Source organism: Mytilus californianus, unplaced genomic scaffold (assembly GCF_021869535.1).
Source record: "Mytilus californianus isolate M0D057914Y unplaced genomic scaffold, xbMytCali1.0.p SCAF_8, whole genome shotgun sequence".
NCBI classification, from domain to species: domain Eukaryota; kingdom Metazoa; phylum Mollusca; class Bivalvia; order Mytilida; family Mytilidae; genus Mytilus; species Mytilus californianus.
In genome coordinates, this window is record NW_026262734.1 from 87025246 (window position 1) to 87048876 (window position 23631).

A 23631-nucleotide genomic window follows, 5' to 3' on the forward strand; every position below is an offset into this window, starting at 1 on the left:
GTTGCATTTAGCAATTATACATTGTAGGTAACCGTACAGCATTCAACAATGAGCCAAATACATACCAAAATGAAAGCTATGAAAGATTCCGACATGACAAATGTAAATAAAGGCAACAGTAGTATACCGCTGTTCAAAATTCATAAATCGATTGAGAAAAAACAAATCCGGGTTACAAACTAAAAATGAGGGAAACACATCAAATATAAGAGGAGAACTACGACACAACAGAAACACAACATTCAAATGTAACACACACAGAAACGAAATATAATATAACAATGGCCATTTTGCTGACTTGGTACAGGACATTTGAAGAAAAAAATGGTGGGTTGAACCTGGTTTTGTGGCTAGCCAAACCTCGCACTTTTATGGCAATGTTAAAACATTATGTTTCGCTTATTTGGAATGTCAATGCCGATGCATTAAAAGTACTCCTTAACAAATATTTTTTCTTGTTCGCTTTTTTATACGTTTATACATCAACTTGTAGCATTTTCCAACTTGAAATTGAACTAAGTCTTAAATAAAGATATGACCAAATGGCTTACTAGAACTCATTACAACGTACCTAATTGAAATAAAAAATCAACACAAAAAAAAAACCTTTTACGGAAGTACAGTCAGACCGAATATATGAGCAACTAAACTAAACGAAAACCATACATATGAATCATTCAACAATATGTGTTGTTTACCATTTCACTTGTAACCTGATGTATTTTTAGGTACAACATTATCGGAGCCAACGATACTAAACATGAAAGATTTTATTGAAATAATAAGAAAACTATTTATAAAACCTATCCACAAATTAAACAATAATAAACATTTCGGAAAAATTAACTAAATACAATGTATACACGTAAATACATGTAAAGAAATAAAGGGAGAATAGGAGAAAGGAAAGAAAGGGAGAAACAAAGAAAGATATCTAGAAAAAAAAGGTTCGAAAAAAATAGAATGAATGAAAGACAGAAAAATTAAACCAGAACTGAAATTTTTTTGTCAAGTTCATCATTTTGCATAATTTAAATATCTTACTTTTTGATTTGTATCACAGGGTTAATAACGTCAATGTGTAAAACCGTCTACGGTACGTTAGGATCTATGCAAGGTGTATCGTGCACTGATGTTAAACTAAGCGAACTTTTAAAGGAAGTCGAATATTTTGAGGAGGGAAATTCATCATACGGCTTTATGATTGACAATACTGGGAGAGCTTTGATTCACCCCTTACTCCCAGAGCCTGCCTTTGTAGAAATTAATGAAGATCCCGTACTTGTGGACATAACAAGTCTAGAAAGGACATCAGGGACAGTAGATATAATTAATTCCATGAAAAGGTACATAGTTGTGCTAATATAAATAAGAAAATGCGGTATGAGTGCCAATTAGACAACTCTTCATCCAAGTCACAATGTATAACAAAGTTAACAATTATAGCAATGCTAAATGAAAAGTGTAAACTTGTAAAAGGGAGATGAACGATATCAAAGGGATATTCAAACTCATAAGTCGAAAAAAAATGACAATGCTATGGCAAAAGATACCAATCGATCAAAAAACAAAAAACAGTAATACGAAACACGATATAGAAAACTAAAGATTGATCAGCAAAAAACCCACAAAAACCTGGGATTACCTTAGGTAGATATAAGAAGATGTGGTATGAGTGCCGATGATACAATTCTCCATCCAAGTCACAATTTGTAAAAGTAAAAACGATTATAGGTCAAAGTACGGCCTTAAGCACGGAGCATTGGCTCATACCGAACAGCAAGTGCCCAGAAAGGGTAATCATATCCTGCACCACACGTGGTACCCGTCGTGTTGCTCATGTAAGTACAAACACGATGAGAAGTCTTATTCGGTAGGTCTCATTATAGGAGAAGTGGACGGGATTATGGTTACGAACATTGGATCATATATCTCGTCATCTGTGAAACATATATTCCATTACGGTCAACCAACTCGTGATGGCGTTTGTAATTTTCAAAGGGATGATTTCAACTTCACCACTTGGAACTCTTGGTTTATTAGCTTCCTTGTAAGCAGCATACCTCTAACATGATAGGAAATACAAGTGAAGCAGGAATATATTACTTCTCTGGATAAAACCGAGTTCGCTCCCTTTTTTTGGAGGGGATTAGGTTGCTCAAACTTCAACATTTTAAGAAGTTTGTGTTTGAGGTTTGGCGACGCATTTTTAATGCAACTTAGGTTTTATCTTATTTTTTCAACTACGCTATTTTTTCATACACAGGGGTGAATCGGGTAAGAAGACTTTACCAAACGTTTATTTCACCTTGTCTAGAGGACGTCTTGTAAATGAAGGAAGTCGATATTTATACTTACAAGCAACGTACTTCTGGGGACCTGTATGTATATGCCTTAATAAAATACTTAATCTGTGTACCTTTTCTTGAAAGACGATGTAAAATATTGAAATCAGTAACATTATATTTAGACAATGATTATATTTAAGTTTCAATTATCATTTTTCAATTATTTATTTGCATTGATCATATATTATTTTGTGATTTTTCATTTTCCAAAACCCGTCTTAAAAGTACCTATTTAGCACTTTAAGTATTTATCTTATTATCTTACTTGTATTTTCATATGTATCTATTCATTAATGAAAAGGACGGAGATACAACGTATAATCATAATGTTATACGTCGAAGTACTTGTAACAACATGAATAAAAGAAAGAGGACAAATTGAGAAATAACAGTTCGCACAGTTATACACATAAAAACAAATGGATCGAGTAACTGTTATGCTAACCCCTAAATTATGATAAGGTATGTGCTAGTGGTACCTATCGTGGTGCCAGTAACCAAGAAAAACCATAGTGATAAGTCGTATTCGGAAATGAGAGAGACACACTTTCTTCAATTATTTTTAGTAGTAATACTCCACAAAGAAAAAAAAAAACTCAAGATATACCTTATGTTATGCCCCGATTGGGACTTGGGGTATACTGCAGTAACCATACTCGTACGCTTCCAGATAGTTTTGTTATTTACAGTTGGTGTAACACTACATTTTTTGGTATGTTCAAATGCTTAAATTGTTAAGTCATACATGTTTCCCGTACTTCAGAACTAAACAGCTTCAAATACGGTGATAAGCTTGACAGTTGTAACGTATGACTTATTTTTGACACCTATATGACACTTTTATTATGTACTTCCTGTTTCCGGACATTTGGAAATACGGAAGTGTGATATGCTTCGCATGACAACAGGTGCATTCTTGTTTTACATTTAGTATCTATCCTGTTTTTTCTGCTAGGATGTATCGTAGCACCTACTTGGTCTTCTTTGGTTTAGAAAAAAAACCAACCTTTATGTTGATTGTTGTTTCTTTGGTAGTTCGGGATGTATAAATACGCAGCTCCGTTCGATCCGTCAAACCTGATAAACTACTTTGACTTTGAGTGAAGACAACTGTTTTTGTACTGTTGAGGTAATCTTCAACAACTGTTAATAAAAGGTCCGCAGGGGACCTATTAGAAGGCAAATATTCTTTCCATTCATATTATTTTTCGATTAATAGTGGCCGTTTAAGTCATCCCTTTCCATATCTCAATCGATAGACATTACAGCACAGTAGTTACCGATGTTTGAAACTCGATTAAAAATATAGAAATCGCATAAACTTCAGTACGAGTCCTGGTGCGTCTTTGTGCTTGGAAAGTTTTTCTTATTTTAGTAAGATGAATCAATTTTATTGAAACTTTATCTTTTTAGGTACAAAATACAAAATTTTATTTATGTATTGTTTTGGGCGAGGAAACCCATACCGTCATCTCGGAAGCGGATTTTGATATTTCAAACTCAGAGCTGAACAATGTTTTCATGTATCACAATCGAAGTCTTACATCTGACAGTCAGCCAAATTGTAGATTTAATAATAGAAAAGTTACTCTAGGTATGTTTTCTTTTTGTGGCTTTACACACCATTTTGTTGAACATCCTTCTATAATTAGTGAGAGATGTTGCAGAGACCATTTTAAAAGAAAAGAAAAGTCGGAGAAAAATGGACAACACCATGACAAAAATATGAAAAGACGAAAAGAATACCAACATTCAACTATACAATATACTAAAAACGAAAAGATTAAAAAAAGAACAAACGAACCACAGTACAAGAAAAGGAATGCTACACTTGCGCATATTTTAAGACAAAAAATCTTTTGTATGATTTTTGCTTGTCGTTTTCTATCAGCGATATGTAATTGTTCACATTGATCATCATACCACTATCTCCTTATTGTTATTTTATATTGTTATACATGTTTTCTCCATTGAAATAAGAAGTGCAAATGCTCATTCAAATAAACCCATCAAAGATACCAGAATTAAAATGTTAGACACAAGACCAAGATGCGCGTTTTGCCTACAAAAGACTCATCAGTGATGCTTAAATAAAAAAAGTTAAAAAGATCAAGTAAGAACGAAGTTAAAGAGCATTGAAAACCCAAAACTGCATGCCAAATATTATTGTCTTACCAAGAGTGTTTCATCGTAAACTGATCTAATCACAAACTTTTAACATTTAACGTTTCCAAGTCAATATACCATAAGTGTGGGGTTGCAGAAATGAGATGTGCCACTGCTTATACAATTGCATGCCAATATCATTGACCTACCATACAGATCCGTATCCACATGTAGCACCTGTGGTGTTGCTGATGAAAGAATAAATTCGGTAAAAAGTATAATTCGCTAATGTAAAATTCTAGGAAAAGACGATGTACCATAGTATGTTATCTAAAAATTACAAATACTATTGCCATATATATATATATTGTCATGGGAACAAGTATTGTTTTGTTTTAGCTTCAAATAAAGCAAAAAATTGTTTACATGTGTATTTATAGAATTAATCATTTGTTTTTTAGCACAGTCGGCTACAAAATTTACGCCTTCAGCTTTTTCAAATCCGTTTCAATATATTGATGAAACAGAAACTGGACTGGATGTGAGAGAGTATACAGATTATTTGACTAGAAAAAAAGATCAAAACCCTGGGTTTAATGTAAGATATCTGAAATCAAAATAGTTTTTCACTAAGAAATTCATATTAGCTATAATTACACGAGGGAACAAATGGTAGGTCAGACGTTAAACAATATGAAACATAATTGTTATTCTTTATTCACTAAAAATGTAAGTCATGTATATTCAATTGTGTAAAGATTTATTAAAAATTCGTAATACATATTTTGTTATAAAAATTTTCATTGCAAAAGCCACAAACAATGAAAAAATAAGTAAATGCCACTATATCAAATTAGAGCAAAACGAAAAGACCTACTTCGTATTAGAATAACAGTTTTTCATAAGTTAATAAGAAGCTGAAAATATACACTGACACATTTCTCAGCGGATAATTTGAAGAAAAAAAAAAACCCTCAATTGCAAAGCAATCACTAATTACAAGATATTAGAATTCAGTGCAATATATTGAATAGCACATTGCTAAACGGATGATTAAGCAGATTTTGTTACTCCTCGTCATAACATTGTAAATCTTTGCTAAAATGTTGTCGTCATGTTTACAATAGCTATTTGTTAACGTTAATTTATATTCATTTCAACAAAAATAAAGCTATATGTTCATCAATACAAATACAGAGATGAAAGATATCAAATGGACATTAAAAAAACTAAATTTGATGAGAAACTGCCAATGTCATTGCAACATAAAAAGACCATGAAAACAATGGAAAAGACAAACAAGTAAAAAAAAACCACTAAATTGAAATCGTAAAGATTGAGCAACACGAACTCCACTAAAAAAAAATGATTTTCTCGTGTGCTCCGTAAAGGGAAACAGAACCTGATCCACTAGTGTTCCTCGTTTAGTTGCTCTAGTAAGTAAACATTCGGTGATAAGTCTCACTCGGTGATGGTTAAAAATTAGTTTAACCCCTCCACATTGTGTATGTGCCTGTCCCAAGTCAGGAGCCTGTAATCCAGTGGTTGTCGTTTGTTGCTGTGTAACATTTTTTTGTTTTCGTTTATTTTTTTGTACATAAATTAGGCCGTAAGTTTTTCTCGATTGAATTTTTGTACATTTGTCATTTCGGAGCGTTTTATAGCTGACTATGCGGTATGGGCTTTGCTCATTATTGAAGGCCTTACGGTGACCTAAAGTTGTTAATTTCTGTGTCATTTGCTCTCTTGTGGAGAGTTGTCTCATTGGCAATCATACCACATCTTCTTTTTTATAATTAGCAACCAATTTAAGGATGTTCGCTACTCTGTTTCAAAATAACAAGCTTTTTAAAAGACTGCTATACATTGATTGTATATAAATAAAGAAACTAAAAAAGCAGAAAAAAATGAAGGGTCCACGGACCGTGTGCTTTTTTTCGAGATATAAGCCATTGAAAATTTGGCGGGAAATAATTCTTGCTAGATTCTTCATACATTTAACATTGGCACCTTTTTCTTCCAAAAACTATGAAAAAATAACAAGGATTTTATAAGATTTTCAAAGATGACATTTCAAACTATATGTAATCAAATTATGGAAAGAAATGTAGGGGTTAGTGGGCAAAATTTTTAATGGCACTACATGGATAAAACCAGATGATTCCGTATATCTGGCAAAAATTCAAAACCAAAAGGAGCGAACATCCTTAAGACGATAAGTAATATCTGATTTATCTATCAGTTGCCTGTTTTGTCATATACCGTTCGACTTTTGATGTATTATTTTAGTAATGATAGTTTTGTATGCCATATTCCTGTTATTTTTCTAAAACAGACAACGTTTATAATTAGGTTAGAATGTTTTTTACGTCTAATATAGGATGATGTCAGAGCTACAGTTTGGGCTACGTATAAAGCTGAAAAGTTTTGGAAACAGCAACCCTCAAGTCAACTGGCTTGGAAATATATTGGAACAAAAGCCGGAGTCATTCGAGTGTATCCAGCAGTTTCATTGACTAAGTCGTATGACCACGAAAAAAGAACATGGTAAACATGATCTAAAACGATTTAAATTCGTTTTAATTTTTATCATTTAGTAGAATTTTGCATACAGTTGATGTTTTCGTGGAAACGCTGTGTATCATCAGTTAAGTGTGTTGTTATTGAACCTTACTATTTATCAGCTTCTGTACCAAAGAAAGCCTGTTTCCTGTTGTATGGTTTTAAAATTGTATGTAATATGTGCTGCTGGACAACATTCAAACACTGACTGAGCACTAATGTGTTTTGTAAATAATACTGTTGTAATTTTTCTTTTAATATAAGGTACTTTTTGACTTCATTGATCACCACTGTAGGACTGTGAACCTCGATGGTACTCCAAACCGCGATGCCTACGCTAAAGTGCGAATGTTTAACGTTACAGTGTATTTTTATCACGCTGAAGTACGATGGTGGCATTGTGATGCTTCTTTTTGATAGCTACGCTGAATTGCGTAGGAGGTAATACTGAAGTGCGATGGATAACGTAAACTATATTTTCAATGTTTTTCATGTTCACGTGTCGATGAATAGTCCATTTGTTTGTTAGAAGCAGCTTTTCGTGTTGATAAGCAAGTCATCGAGAATATATTCAAACAGTAAACGATTATCATATAATCCAAATTTGTATGGTCATCAGGAGTATGGCATGGTGATGATTCTTTTAACTGTTCTTTTATTTCAATCATATACATACACGGACAATAATGGATGCACATTTATATACTAAATAACAAAAAACAAATCTTCTTGAATATGATAATAACTGAACATCTGCTGATTTTAAACTAGCCATCACGCGTCATTTAGACTATCAATAAAAGGACAATCACATTTCGGCGAAAATCATCGCACTTCAGCGTGCCCATTGCAATTCAACGTCCCGATGGCATCTCTGAGTCCGAGTTCCAAATGTCGTAACTACAATCCCGTCTCCTTTTCTCCGAATGTGACCTACCGAATTAGACTTATGACCGGATTTGTACTAACATGAGCAACACGATGGGTGCCACATGTGGAGCAGGATATGCTTACCCTTCCGTAGCACCTGAGATCACCCCCAGTTTTTGATGGAGTTCTTGTTGCTCAGTCTTTGGTATTCTGTGTTGTGTTTTGTGTACTGTTGATTGTCTGTTGGTCTTTTTTTTCTTTTTTGGCCATGGCGTTCTCAGTTTGTAATCGATTTGTGAGTTTGAATGTCCCTTTGGTATCTTTCGCCTCTCTTCTACATGTAAATAAAAGTTTCAAGGTGCAAAATGAGTATTGATTAGACACAAAACCTCAACATTCCACGACTACAATGCAATAAACTCCAGATTAACTGATTAAGGTTTATTACTATTATTGCTGTATGGATTTTCTATATATCTTATTCAATAGGTGGAGGGAAACTACATCCCACCCTGGAATGATTTATATTACTTCACCATATCTGGACGCTTGGGGATCAGGAATCCTTTTGACATTGGCTCACACTATTTACAAGAGAGGGTATGTATATGGATAAGATTATTGTCGAATACTGCATCAGTAGAAGCAGTTTTTACTCCATGAAAGAAGATTTCGCGTCAATTTGAAAGCTACCGAAAAATATCAATAAAACAAAGACATGGGTAATTTTAAAGCACAAACTGTACACTAAATTTTTTTTGAACAAATGGGTTTCAAAATACATTTTTGTTAACGTTTTATTATTTTTCAATAAGCCGGAAAATTATTCCTAGATACCTTTTCGAACTGACCTTAATAATAAGGTAAGTTATTAAAGGGGCTGTAAAGTTCTTTAGTTGCTATGATTGACTGATGTTTAACGCCACTTTCAACACTATAGTGCTATTTCCTGGCGGTCAGTTTTTATTGGTAGAGGAAGCCGGTGTGCCCGGAGAAAACCACCGACCTTCGGTAGGAAAACTGACAATCCTAGTCAATTTGCCACGTGCGGGAATCGAACTCACATCATCGGTGTTGACAGGCTAGTGATACAGTAGTTCGACTACTTAGACCACTTGTCCACTGAGGCCCCTTAATTGCTATGAATATGTTTTGACAAAAAAAATAGTTATCGGTTGAGCGCTAACAAACATGTCTAACTCCACTATTTTCTGTATGTATCTATCCTAATTCAGGAGCTTGTAATTCGGTGATTGTCGCTTGTTGCTATCTGCAATATTTGTTATAATTTATTGCTTTGTTATGGATTAATCGAAAACGTACATCAACTTAACTAAACAATAGTTTTCCGCTAAAAATATAGGTAAACGAACTGTATACGCATACTAGTATGTCCTTTCTTTCATTGATATTTCAAAAAAACATAAACATAGAGTTAATATAAAATTCATTTTGATTAATAGTAAGATGCCGTGCATTTAAATTAAATAAGCGAATATAAAAACTTTGTTAATCGTACTGTTTACTGGCATATAATGCTGCCTTTGGGGTATACTGTAAGCTGGTAAGTGGACATGCATTCGGTACGGTGACCTATAACTGCTTATATCCACTAATTTGAACTCTGGTGCCTAGATGTCCCATTGACAATCCTACTACATCTCCTTTTTGTTATATTGGTGTTGACAAAGGAGTGGTTGTTATTTGCTCAATGTCCGTTAGCAAATATCCCATGCATGGTCAGGACGAAAACAAATTACCGATGAATACAAAAGGTGTAATAGGCGTCGAGCGAGTATATGGCATTTACTGGAAAATGATGGTATATTAGATGGGGAAAGACATGCCATTTATCATTGTTAAACAGGCCATCAATGGACCCTTAAAAAATTGCTGCAAGGTTTCTGAACTGAACGTACAGAGAGCGTGGCACTTCCTCTTCGCGATGAATTGCATTTAACGCTCCCATTATGACCGGACATGGCTGCGTATTTATACATCCCGCACAACAAAACTGACAAGGGTTTTACTGCTGGTCGAAAGCTTAAGGAGACAAAAAAATGACCATATTTCTATACCCTAGTCACCCTTGGGGTTGTTGATAAAGGAACAACGATATTCATCATATGAAAAATATTGTTTTCACCACACTCGACGTGTTTTTATATTTACTTCTTCTTTTAAAAGAAAATTCATTCGTTTAACCTACAGGAATTCCATTTAGTTTTCTTAGTTTTCCTTGTATAGGGACAACTTTTGGACAGATTATGAATAAGTAGATTCAGACATATTATATAAAAGTATATACCCATGAAGGCAGATATATATTTTTTTAGTAATAGTTACATATTTGTGTTCTTTTATAGTTCAAACCAAGTAACGGCAGTAGTTGGTACAGATTTTCCCTTACAATATTTCAGTTACTTTATTGATAACATATATCCTGTTTGTACGACAAAGGACTTCAAGTGAGTTTTATAATAACATTAACAGTACTATTTTTCTGCACCGGGTGCGCATAAAATATACACCGGGTACGCCAAACACGTGTGAAAATAAAAGGACCAAATTGACATACAATATATAAAATCTTATCAAATATACCAGGCTTATAATTTGGTATGCCGACGCGCGTTTCGTCTACGAAAGACTCACCAGTAGCGCTCGAATCAAAACAGTTTCAAGGCCAAATCAAATATGTATTTAGAGTGCATTAAAACCATAACGTGCCAGATATGACTAGCGAGAAAAAATATCTGGATACTTCAAGTAAGTCAACAGGAAATTTATGATATTTCATTTCTACATGAAAGTACTCAGCTCCAATTTGAAATAAGATAATTTGGTAGTCGATAATGAAAAAGGGACTGCTAAATGCAACTATATATTCCCCCTAATTTAAACTTTTTTTCACATATTCTAAAACTTTCTATAAGGATTGACTATATACATATATCTATATTTGAATAGCCTACATTTAGATCATAGATGATACATTCTTTTTTACAGATGCATGATTATAGACGATAGTGGGTTTCTTGTCATGCACCAAGCATTTAAAGAAACTACTGAACCAGAGTATTTTGATGATCCTAAGCACATTACTATTTTAGTGAGTATTATATCGAGTTGATAATTGACTTTCACAAAAGTTGTGGGATCTATCTGAATATCATAGATAAATCACAGTTTAAAAGTGTAGGACTCACTTGTGAAAAAAATCTTTAACAGCAACTGTTTGGGAAAAAGCTCAGCTGTTCATATTAATTTTTAAGTTTGTTTTCTGCTACATCGTCATCATGTCAAAGTGCATGTCGAAATGTATTTATTGTTTTTGCTACTGATATTTAAAAAAGAAAACAGTTAAGCACCGTTACTGTTTAAAATCGTGACTGACAATGGCCATTTCATCGTCATAATATGCATTTAAGCCAAACACAGTTAATTGGAGAACCTCGGTTTGTTTAGTTGTTATTGGCATCTTTCAGAGGTATTTATTTTTTGGAAGCTTATCCGGAATGCGTCGTTTAAAATATTTTGTTTAAGTACACCAATGTGCTATAAATTAATTCATGTTGATTAATTCAGGGTACTAAATAGAATACGTCTTCATTAGTCTTTATTCTGTTTAAGGCCACATAGAACATCTCAGAACCATTCGGCATCTTTTGCATGAGAAATTAAGTGTTGTTTTTTTATTCTTTTTTTTCATTTGAAGGTTAAATATATAATGCATAATACATATCATATTTTTCAATTCTTTATAGGAACCTGCCATAGCGGATGCAATGAAACAGTATGGTGTGTTTAACTCACTCACTTGCGAAGATTTGTCTACAAAAAAGGAACTTAAATCCTTCAGGGTACGTTCAAAATAAAATGCACAATTGTTATAAGAGGTAGATAAAGATTTTGATTCAAGTATCGATTTAGTGGAAAAAATTGTGCCTTCTTCTCTTTTGGGATATATACATAAAATCAACCTATACAAAAATAACAACAATGTTTGCATCTCTCAGAAACGATGCTTTGGATTGTCCATAGATTGGATGAACTTAAATGTTTTCTAAACACTTTTTTATTTGTACTCTTAGCTCACAAGCAAATTAATTTTAGTCTTAAACGGTCATTTTGATCTTATATGTAACAACAACTGAAAAGTCTGAAACATAATTATTCAGTCACGTTCTTGTCTTTAAGTCAATTTTTAAACTTCTCCACTGCGGTAAATTAAGTACTATTCGGACAATTCGCTTGCAGTCAATTCATTTGGACTCGGACTTCTTTTAAACTGAGTTTTACTGTGCGTATTGCTATGTGTTTCTTTATTCTACATTGGCTAGAGGTATAGGGGGAGGGTTGAGATCTCACAAAACATGTTTAACCCCGCCGCATTTTTTGCGCCTGTCCCAAGTCAGGAGCCTCTGGCCTTTGTTAGTCTTGTATGTTTTTAAATTTTAGTTTATTTATATGTTTTGGAGTTTAGAGTGACGTCCATTTTCACTGAACTAGTACACAATTTTATTTAGGGGCCAGCTGAGGACCACCTCCGGGTGCGGGATTTTCTCGCTGCGTTGAAGACCCATTGGTGGCCTTCGGCTGTTGTGTGCTCTTTGGTCGGGTTGTTGTCACTTTAACATGTTCCCCATTTCCATTCTGAATTTTATAACTGTAATTTTGCAGACAATTCAGTATAATATTGATGTTTACAGGTTAATACGAAGTACTAAACAGTCTGACCATAAACTGAACAGATTTTAATTGACAGACTAAATAATTTATTGTTTATTCATTAAAGAGCTGTTCAGATCAACATGACGGTTTCAGATCAAAATCGGTTTACTACTGAAAATATCAAATGTTTTTCATCATGTTCATGGCGCCATTGCTACCTTCAAAATATTAGACTATTTACCGGATTTGTAATAACATAAGCAACACGACGGGTGCCACATGTGGAGCAGGATCTGCTTACCCTTCCGGAGCAGCTGAGATCACCCCCAGTTTTTGGTGGGGTTCGTGTTGCTTAGTCTTTAGTTTTCTATGTTGTGTCATCTGTACTATTATTTGTCTGTTTGTCTTTTTATTTTTGGCCATGGCGTTGTCAGTTTGTTTTCGATCTATGAGTTTGACTGTCCCTCTGGTATCTTTCGTCCCTCTTTTTGAATTGCTTTCAAGAGAACCATGGTTCCCAGGTGTGGATAACGACACTAAACGTTATGTACTTCCGATTTAAGAAACATGCAAACCTATCCTCATTTCAAGTTCTTTAACAACATGTTTATTATTCAAAAACATACAACACGGATTCAACTTTGATTCCATGTTCTTTACCTTTCATAAAATACCACAATTACTCAAATATGTTACACACTTCGAGTAACAGCTATGAGTACGAACAATTTGTGTGAATATTTACTATTTTCGGATAAGTTCTTCCTTACCAGACTAATCATGCTAAATTAGTCAATTTGTATTTCTACACCTGAACAGAATTTAGTCAGATACTTTTCAATGATTAGCCTCCGGGTGCAGGATTTTCTCGCTGTGTTGAAGCCCCATTGGTGGTCTTGGGCTGTTCTCTGCTCTTTTGTCGGGTTGTTGTCTCCTTGACACATTCCCCATTTCCATTCTCAATCTTATTGTAATAAATGACCGATTGTTGTACACATACTTTTAGTTTTTCGAAACATTGAATTAAGAGTGGAGTATTTGCCAAACGACAACACGTGCATTCTTGTTATTCTTGATGAAAACAATTAGCTGTGGTCTTAGGAAACAGACACATTCTAGTTTTCTAGATTATTTTTTTGTTTGTTTCACAGGTTACACTACCAGCTGGTAGATCTACAGGACTTAGTTTTGACCAAACTGATAATAAGTTTGAGTTGAGACCAGTTGTGGACACAAATATCTTTATTCTGAGAATAGAGAAAGGATCAATACTTGATGGCACAACATCATCAGCATGCAAATGTGTAAGAGATTATGTATGTTTGTTTTAAAGAATATTTAGAGAAAAGTCCAAAAGCTTCTTCGCGTCTCTTTACAAATATTTCAGTGTTTTTATGTGGATAACTGCAACCTGGTGAGACAAAACCGTTAAGGCAGAAAACGTACTTAAGTACATATCAATATGTCGTACCGTTTGAGTCAGACATCTTTTACATTACTGTATAGAATTAATCAGACTACAAACTCTTCTGAATACGTACCATGGTCAACACAATAAAATAAAATAAAATAAAACATGAGCATCAAAACTCTTGAAACAAGAAAAGCAATATGTATATTAGTTTGCAAGCTATTATCTTATATTTCATTCTGTTTTTATTTTAGTTAGATAAGTTTTGATATACACATACAATTGACCATATTATATAAAAATAAGGAAATATTGTATGATTGCCAATGCGACAATTATTCATTAGAGACAAAATGATGTCTATATAGAAAAAATCCCTTATGGAGAAAACTTCATTTTTATGGGATGAATGTATATTTCGGAATCATATATTGTTTTTGGTTAAGATAATTAAAGATGTATTATTTCAATATAGGTTACTAACCCTTATACATCCCATTGTATTGCCCAAGACTGCCGGAAAATGTTGTTTTTTTTCTAACCATGTGCGGAAGCAACAATGGTTAATTTTGTTTTCAATGTTAAGTTAAAAAAATATAAAAATGTGAAAAGTCAGAGGTCACATGTCATATTATTTTAACGGTTTTCGTTATTTTGAGAATTACTTATATATCTTGGTTGGTTTGTCATATCTTTTATAGAATTAACAGATTTCTTATTTGTTTTTGTTCCATTTTAGGACAGTAACGTTCAACCAGATTTTAGAGAGTGTAATAACAATTGTGACTGCATCTGCTATACACCTATAGTATATAATGTTTGTACGAACGTATACACCACAACTATAGCGTATGTATAAAGAACTATGCTTACTACAATATGTGTATACGCTATCTTTGGGTAGTCTGATATGAGCATAGTTTAAATGCTACAAAAAAGTAAAATAACAAAAATACCGAACTCCAAGAAAAATTCAAATCGGAAAGTCCCTTATCAAATGGCAAAATCAAAAGCTCAAACACATCAAACAAATGGAAAACAACTGTCATATTCCTGACTTGGTAGAGATATTTCCTTATGTAGAAAATGGTGGATTAAACCTGGTTTTATAGCTAGCTAAACCTCTCACTTGTATGAAAAGTATGAATGTATAAAATTTCATTAAATTGACAACAATGTGTGAACAAAACAAACGTATATAATAGATGAAAATGTCAAAAATAGGGGTACAGCAGTCAACATTAAGTTATAATCTTAATCCCATAAAACAAACAAATATGTCAACAAAGAAAAACAAAATGGCATACAGATAAAGCACATAAGCAAAAACGAAAGACAAAAACACAAAAATGACCACAGCACAACAACACATTGGCAGGATGTATAGTACCGCGCCACGCCAAAATGATATTACCAAAAATTGACTAAACAGTAAACGTAAATAATTTACAAAGACAAATAAAAGAACACTATAACACGTAATTAAGATGATAAACAACGTCAGTACCTAGAATCTATATTTCAAGACCATCGTGTATTATTTGTGAAGTTGATACGAAATATTTATCAACAAGGTCTTGGTATCTTCCGATGAACTTCTTTAGAAAAAGGACGAGACGTTCTTTGACATAACCCTGGTTAATCAATTTTCTGCTCATACACTGGTGACAAAATGACTTCTACACAACAGATTGAGCTGTTTAGATTTATACTGTCGTGCTTAATACCCCCTTTTAAATTCGGTTAAAAAGGGAGATCATCTATTTGAATCCATCTAGATTAAGTTGGAACTTAGTTATTTGCATGTAACAAACAGAGAAGCTTAGCATTAATTTTGCATTAGTGATAAATATAAAATCTAAAACAATATAAAATACTAAATACAATATCAAATTTAATTTCTAAATTCATATAAACTGAATTTTGATTTTCCATATGTACAAAAATTGTAAATATTATGCATTGTGATTTGTGTTATTTAAAGCAGTAAAGCTTGATTTTATATTAAGAAATATCAATTTATAAAACTGGAATACATAGGTAAGGTTTGACGTTGAAAAAAAAACAGTTACTGATTCATTGTAATTTTATAAGAGCATCATTTCATGTAGTAGCTATGGGCTATCAAACTTGTATGACAGAACTGGTGCTTCATCATTTTTTTTTATCTGTTATGGTATGATACATTTATTGGACACTTGGTTTACTGATATTTTTCTATTTTTAAATGCAAACATTGTCTGCTATATATCGTAGTATTTGAAGTACCCTATTCACTTATTATTGAGAGTCATTCAAATGCATTTCTGCCATTTTCAAGTTCAGTATAAAACGTTATCACCCATCATGTAGTGTGCTTTGAGGGAAAACGTTACTATGTAATTAACAATAATTGAAATAAGGACAATGTTCTATTATTTCAGAGACTCCAGTTTGCCTTGCAGTGCTCGATTACTAGATAAATCCGGAATAAGTGTAAATGAAGACTTGACAGGACTTCAATCTTGCTTTGATCCAAAATGTAATGAGAAAACGACTAAAAAGTAAGAAATATTTAAAATTGTTATTAGGCATTCTGTACGGATCAGATTTTCATTCATATATTGTTTGTTATCATATGCCGTTTTCTTCTATTAATTTCAAAATAAATATCCTTTAATTGATTGAATTTTGATTTAAGTCCAATATCAAATACTGCACATGCATTACAATAGGTTTGTATCTGCAAACAAGTCTATTGTTATAATAGCGGGGATTTGTACTGCCACTACAAAAGATGGTGTAAGTGGTGTGGTAAGTAATGTTGCCTTAAACAATTCACATTCTGACCGCTCTCTACGAAATTTGATTCTTCTTTGGTATCTTTTGTATCTTCAGCCTCTTTTGTTTGAATGTAAGAACTTTGCATTATGCTTTTTCTGTTTGTCTCTGAAAAGATTCGTATGAGAACTGCGTCATACGAGTATATAACAAGTCAGCTGATAGGGTTTCACAGTTTGTAGAAACCAATAAAACTAACTAAATAAAACAAAAATGTGAATCGCGAACACCATATGAAAACATATGCAAACATAACAACTTCCAACTATCTTGTTACATTTTGAATGTAAATTTTAGGCAAACGCCTAGGGCACTTTTGTTTTTATTTCAACATATCATTTTCAATTGCTTTATATTTTCTATTTATGAGGTGTACGGTTTTATGTTCCATATGATTAGAATACCTTCCCTTTACATGGATCCTCGGGTTTTTTCTAATGGATCATCCCTTTAAATAATAAGCTCATCATAGATGCAAGGATTAAAATTTTTATGCCATACACGTATTTTGTCTACAAAAGACTCATTTGTGACGATAAAATAAAAAAGTTACGAAGGCCAAATAAAGTACGATGTTGAAGAGCATTGAGGACCCACAATTTCGAAAGTTTTTGCCAAATACAGCTAGGGTTATCTATTCCTTGGTTAGAAAATCCTTAAGTATTCTAAAAATTCTAATTTTGAAACAGTTAATTTATTGTTTTGACCGTATCAATGATAATTCATAATTAAATAAACCAAACACAGATGATAGGGTAAATCCGAACAGACAAATGTGCCATAATAATATCAGCATATGTTAAGTATTGTGTTTTTTTTTCTCTCAGAGATTGCTACAGTGAGTTCCAATGTAGTTGGTGTGAGTTTACATTTAATGGAGAAATTATTCCAGAACCTTGCTGTAGAATTAAAGGGGAGTGCTCTTTTGGAAAGACTAAAGACTCAAACTCTAACATTTGTGATGGTATGTTTTAATTATGTTGTGAAATTATTTTGTTTTATTTTGAAAAGTTAAATCTAGGAAAATAATAAATAATTCAATCAATATCTAAATAACAGCTATATACATGTACCTTTAATATGGCCTGTCAGTTATATTATAAGACATAACCCGATTATAATCAACACTAATATATAAGAAAAGAATTAAAATAGAGGAAAGCAAAGCCGGTTTGACTTTTGGTTCGGTAATACACAATATCAGAAAGAGAGCTCTTGAGCCCTCCTTATTAGATATTAATCACGGTAAGCATAATTATACTGACTTAGCCTTATCAAACTAGCTTGTTTTTATTAATATTTATTGTAAACGTTGTAAATCAAAACTTAGGAAAATCAAACATGTATAAATTAGCAACAGTATAATCGAAGGAGCCCTACAATTTGTCACAGTACAATGTATGGAAATCTGTATTGTACGTAGCTGTGCGTTTACACGGGACAGGATTCAATACACTGTTATACATAGTGACACGTGTAGATGTTGATTGATTGTTGTTTTTCAGCATCCAGTGAAATGTATGTCGTGCATATTTAGAACGAGAACATATTGAAAGTTAATCCAATAAGATCGTTCGTCACGGTTGGTCGACCAGGATGAAAGGCAAACAATAAGCACTGACAAAAACACGAAAAAGTCGGACTTAATTCAGTATATGAATATGCTCGCAAAAATGCACACTCCTTCAAACTAACCTATTTTATTATAACATTTATAAGTGTGTCATTGCAATTTGACGTTACAAACATAAGACAATTATATCTGAAATATGAAGTAAAAACAAACATATTATTTGCTTATGTCCATCATTGACACAAATTAATCAAAGCTACATATTATAAATGCGAAACAATTTTAGTGGTGTTTTCTTCTGTGCGCATATTCATAGCGTGTAATTATGTCAAAGTACTTTTGACATTGACCTATTTACGTTTATATATATTTCCGAAAATAAATATTAGAAAATGCAGATCTACACACCTCTTTAGAATTATTATTGTTTCCTTTATTAATGGTGTTTTGAAACGTAATTTTTACAATTTCTTTCAATAGCCTCACATACAGACACCCTACCAGTAGAAGCCGAAGGACCAAGTACCGGTGCAATAGTCGGAGGAGCAATTGGTGGACTTTTAGCTGTTGTTCTCATAGTTGGTGGGGTTATTTTTCTTTTGAGATATTTTCACATAAACGATAATTGTGATAAAGAAGACCCGTACTTAGATGCTATACCTGACCATCTTGACTTGCGTAGTGCACAAAATTACGGGTTTGAATCTAATGGTCAGTTCAATCCGCCATCCACAACCAGTAACTTTTCTTCCGGAAGTGTTTCAAATGGAGTGAGACATAGTTCTATTTCAGTACTAAGTGATGAATCTAGGTACGATAGACCTACTGAATAACGTAATATACTGAAGTGAAGATAGAAAAAAAAGATCAGAATGTTTAATGGTGGATTCTGAATGCCTTGTTACAAAGTTTTTGTTACTCTGCTCAGGATAACTTACATGTATTAGCCGTTTGAGATAACACTTGTGAAATCTTCATGCATCAAATATATAAATAATTTAACAAACCTAAGCAAAGCATAAGTTTGTACTTGTACGGTATACTTTTGATAGTGCTGATGTTTTCCATACATTTAAAATACAGATCTTGAAACAATCACACAAACTGAATATAAACACCCACAATTGTTTTATCAGGTACATGTAATGGATGTTGTGCAATATGTCAATTCAGTGGAAAACATTGTATCATATTTATATGAATCATTATCTCATACATTTTATTTACATTTGAAAAATAACCTTTTTGTAATAATCTTTTTTTCAATCATTTAATTGTATATTTTGAGATTACTTACAGAACTGTAATATACATTTTTTGGTGTATTGTTAGTTTCATACGTCACTTTAAATCAAAGATTGTACATATACTTACATGAGCATGTAGAACAGTACATGTGCTAATACTAGCAGTACATTTTTATGTGACATTGATAACTAACTTCCATGATAATCATTTTTTTTTATTATCTATCAAATGTTTTGTTTTATTTTGATTGTGATAAATATAATTACCGGAAGTATCATTCCCAATGAGGCAACATCCCCATTACCCGACAAAAGAGGATGTAAACAACTGCATGCCAATGTACGGCCGTTGATAATGAGCAAAGACATACTGTATAGAAGCTACAAAATGCTCCTAAATAGCAAACAGCAAAAACTGAAACAATTCAGAGGGGAAAACGTAGGGTCTGTTTTAAGTATATCAATAAACGAAAAACAAACATTGCAGACTTAAAGTAACTAAACCTATAGAAATATTCTAACTAGAGAAACACAGGAGGAATTGCGTTTACGTCATATGGAGCATTAACTGGTGCCTGGAGAGGGTAAATGTCTCTTTCTATGAATATATCATTCTGTCGTGCGATATAAAGACTCAGTGGCTGTGACAATAGTGTATACTTGCATGGATGTATTCAAGTAATGGCAATCGAAAAGCATATTTAAATTGATTTGGTCAATATGATTTGCTTCAAAAAGGTTTGTGTCAGTGTAATTTAATATTTTCATACTTTTTAATGTCTTTTATAGAGCATATTAATAACCTTGTTTGTAAGATTTATTTGTTATTTATATGTTGAAATTAATGTGCATCTGTGCCCTTCAGTGCTCTATGTTGAAGGGCTCAATATAACGTCGAGCTGTTTTTTTTTTGTCAATTTCATTTATTGATGTGATGAATTACTACATCATATCTTTATTTTTCTTGTGCATGTAGATTCTTACATTCACCATGTTTACATATAAAAGACAGTACACTCATAGCTTTTTTTGACATTTCTACGAGTTCAATGATTTCCGAATTGTATATTTTAGCTTAGATACTTCGGGCTGGAATCATTTAATTCCACACAATCGAAATCTATTTTTACAATTCCATGACATTTCCGATATATAGATGATTTAATTATAGGACTGGTTTCATTGCGAGTGAGAAGTGGGTATCGCTTTATATCAACTCGAGTAAAGTTATTTAATTTCAATGTAATATGACACAAACCGTTGGCGAGCTTATCATTATTTTTAAAATTCAATAACAAGAGTCGACAAACGGACATATTCAGTTTTCACGAGTTGTTAAACATATAACTCTTATGGTAAAAAGAAAATGTTTGTTAGATATTTTCGATTTCGGAAGTTTCACTTCAAATACAAGTCTGCATCATCGTGTATCATGTTACATGTATATCTATCTTAATAAAAATGACAATTGTTGCTGAGCACTTATCCTACCTTTATCAAACGTATACTTACGTCCCCTGCATACAATGCCCCAAAGAATATAGTTTGTGTTTGTAAATCAAATTTTATTAACTGCTTGATAAATGAATTAGGGGTTTACAATTCAATTTGAAACCCAACATATACTCTCACGACACTTGTAAAAGAGTAGTAAATCCTGAACAATTATAGATCGGTTTAATGTATGTTTTCTTGTGAAATTTAAACCAATGACGAAGAACTGGATCTTCCATTCTCTACTTGATACTCAAGTTACATAATTCGCCTTTGCAGAACCTAAAGGACTATGGTAATCTCATTTTTCGTACACCAAAATGAAAATAAAGTTACGTCATTGGTTGAATTTCCATTGTTTAGGACGTTTTAAACCAATTACAACGCTTTGGTGTACGCTTTTAATAATATTACCCAGAATGCATTAGATTGTCCTTACTTACAACGTTATAGTACTTGGACTGTCAAATGTTTCAGGAAACCTCCTTTTCAATTACAAGTATTAAGTTCTATCTTATCAGCAATTAAAACTGGGCTTCATAGCTACTGTGAATCTACCTACTCTAGGGTGGTGGGAATGTGATGTGGGTGCTTAAAAATTCAAACGATCTGTTAGAATATAACAACGAAAGTTCTTCTCTTCGTGCAAAAGATAAGCGAACGATACCAAAGGAGTATTCAAACTCATGAGTTGAAAACGAACTGACAATGCCATGGCGCAAAACGAAAAACGATCTAAAGAGAAACAACAGTATACAATACACAATTCATGTAGTATAAATCATTTGACTTCTCTAATCTTTACACTAGCATTCCTTCATCTAAACTTAAAGACAGGTAAGAATTGGCCAAACATTATTTTCCTTAACGAATGGCCATCGCAGGTATAAATACCTTGTTTCAAAAAGGAACAAATCATACTTTTCAAAATAAAAACACTCTGATTCCAACAGAAAGATCTCTGTAACGGACATCATCAAAATGCTGTTTTTTTTATTGACAACATTTTTTTAACATTAAGAGGACATGTTTTTTAAGAGAAAATCGGCTTTTCTTTAGGAACCAACTGTTGTCCCTCTGTTCCTTTTAATCTTATGAGGCAGATATATTATGCATATGATTCTTTAAAAAAAACCCTGAAAAAGATAGCTTTATCCTTTAATTTTGTTGACTGCATTTATGCCAATAAACCTTACAAATGATACCACAGTTAAAGTAACCTCAATGTTGTGATACAGTAGTTGAACTACTTAGACTACTTGGCCACCGAGGCCCCTAAAGCACAATAATCGCATTTTGTTTGAACGATATCAAATATGTATATATTAACCAAAGATTTGATATGGTCTCCGTCCAAGACATGTATATAAACATTGGTCGTAGGCCCAATTTACAATAGTACGATTTGTTACTTGACAAACCATTTAAATGGTAATGTCAAAATTGAAAGGAGTACATTCCATCGAAAATGATAGTAAAAGATGGAGGATGAATTTGTCACTCAAAATCGGTATGCTTCGCGCAGAATGTTGATGCAAATTTCCAAAAACTGAATGAATTAAGGTGATTATCTTCGTTGTATATACAATCATTATGGAAAGATTTCGCCATATGCAACGAGGATATTCTTAAGAAATTCAGTGCTGATTGCAGATATTCCACATTGTCTATTTTAAAAATTCTTAGAAGAAAAGGACCATACTCGCAATATTGATATTTGTATTGAACTCTAATATATGATGGTCTATATTGGGTTTACAGAATAGAGAATAATGACCAAACAAATAAATGAATAGAGAAAAATAAGCAAAAAACAAATAAAGAATAGGGAATAATTGGCACGTTGCAAAAGTATAAAGAATAACTGTGGAAAATAAAAGAATGAGGTACTATAATACTTATTACAGAAATGGAGGATGTACAGAATAAAAATATCATATAATTACAGACACATTTAAAAGTAAAGTAATTTTCATGAGAATTCTACAAAATAAGCGTTATTTTTAAAGGTAAAGAAAAATGGCCCCAAAAATTAAAGAATACAGAAATGAAGGACCTCCATCCAGATCCTCATATATCGTTAACGATCTCCTGTATTTGGCGATCGCAATACTGGTATACCAGAATTGTCTAAGATATTGTTTACAATACTTGAATATAATTTTATTCCAGTATTGTAAAATATCTTTTAAAAAAGACTATAATACTGGTATACCAGTATTGTACACAATAACGTATTTTCTAGATCTGGGAAATATGACATGTTTATATAAAAAAAAGAAGATGTGGTATGATTGCCAATGAGACAACTCTCCACAAGAGACCAAATGACACAGAAATTAAAAACTCTAGGTCACCGTACGGCCTCCAAAAATGAGCTATAAAAGGTCCCGAAATGACAAATGTAAAACAATTCAAACGAGAAAACTAACAAATTTATGATCAAAATAATGAACGAAAAACAAATATGACATACAGCAACAAACGACAACTACTGAATCACAGGCTCCTGACTTGGAACAGGCA

The 23631-nt window shown here is 32.8% G+C and overlaps 1 protein-coding gene across 15 annotated transcripts in view; it reads left to right on the top strand.

Annotated features, from left to right (window-relative positions):
- The window catches only part of LOC127710506 (VWFA and cache domain-containing protein 1-like), a 154110-nt gene that overhangs the window by 17246 nt on the left and 113233 nt on the right, over positions 1–23631 (top strand). For 3 of the 15 annotated variants that reach the window (XM_052216425.1, XM_052216411.1, XM_052216426.1), the window contains exons 11-24: positions 1064–1346; positions 2267–2381; positions 3762–3942; positions 4916–5052; positions 6835–7001; positions 8376–8486; positions 10253–10354; positions 10896–10998; positions 11654–11749; positions 13712–13864; positions 14711–14820; positions 16395–16514; positions 17619–17755; positions 18845–21084. In XM_052216425.1, the coding sequence (XP_052072385.1) occupies positions 1064–1346; positions 2267–2381; positions 3762–3942; positions 4916–5052; positions 6835–7001; positions 8376–8486; positions 10253–10354; positions 10896–10998; positions 11654–11749; positions 13712–13864; positions 14711–14820; positions 16395–16514; positions 17619–17755; positions 18845–19197 (2168 nt within the window). In that variant the 3' untranslated portion in view covers positions 19198–21084. Of the gene's footprint in view, positions 1–1063; positions 1347–2266; positions 2382–3761; positions 3943–4915; positions 5053–6834; positions 7002–8375; positions 8487–10252; positions 10355–10895; positions 10999–11653; positions 11750–13711; positions 13865–14710; positions 14821–16394; positions 16515–17618; positions 17756–18844; positions 21085–23631 lie in introns of those variants that run through there. The other 12 variants (XM_052216412.1, XM_052216413.1, XM_052216414.1 and 9 more) reach the window with 12 other exon arrangements.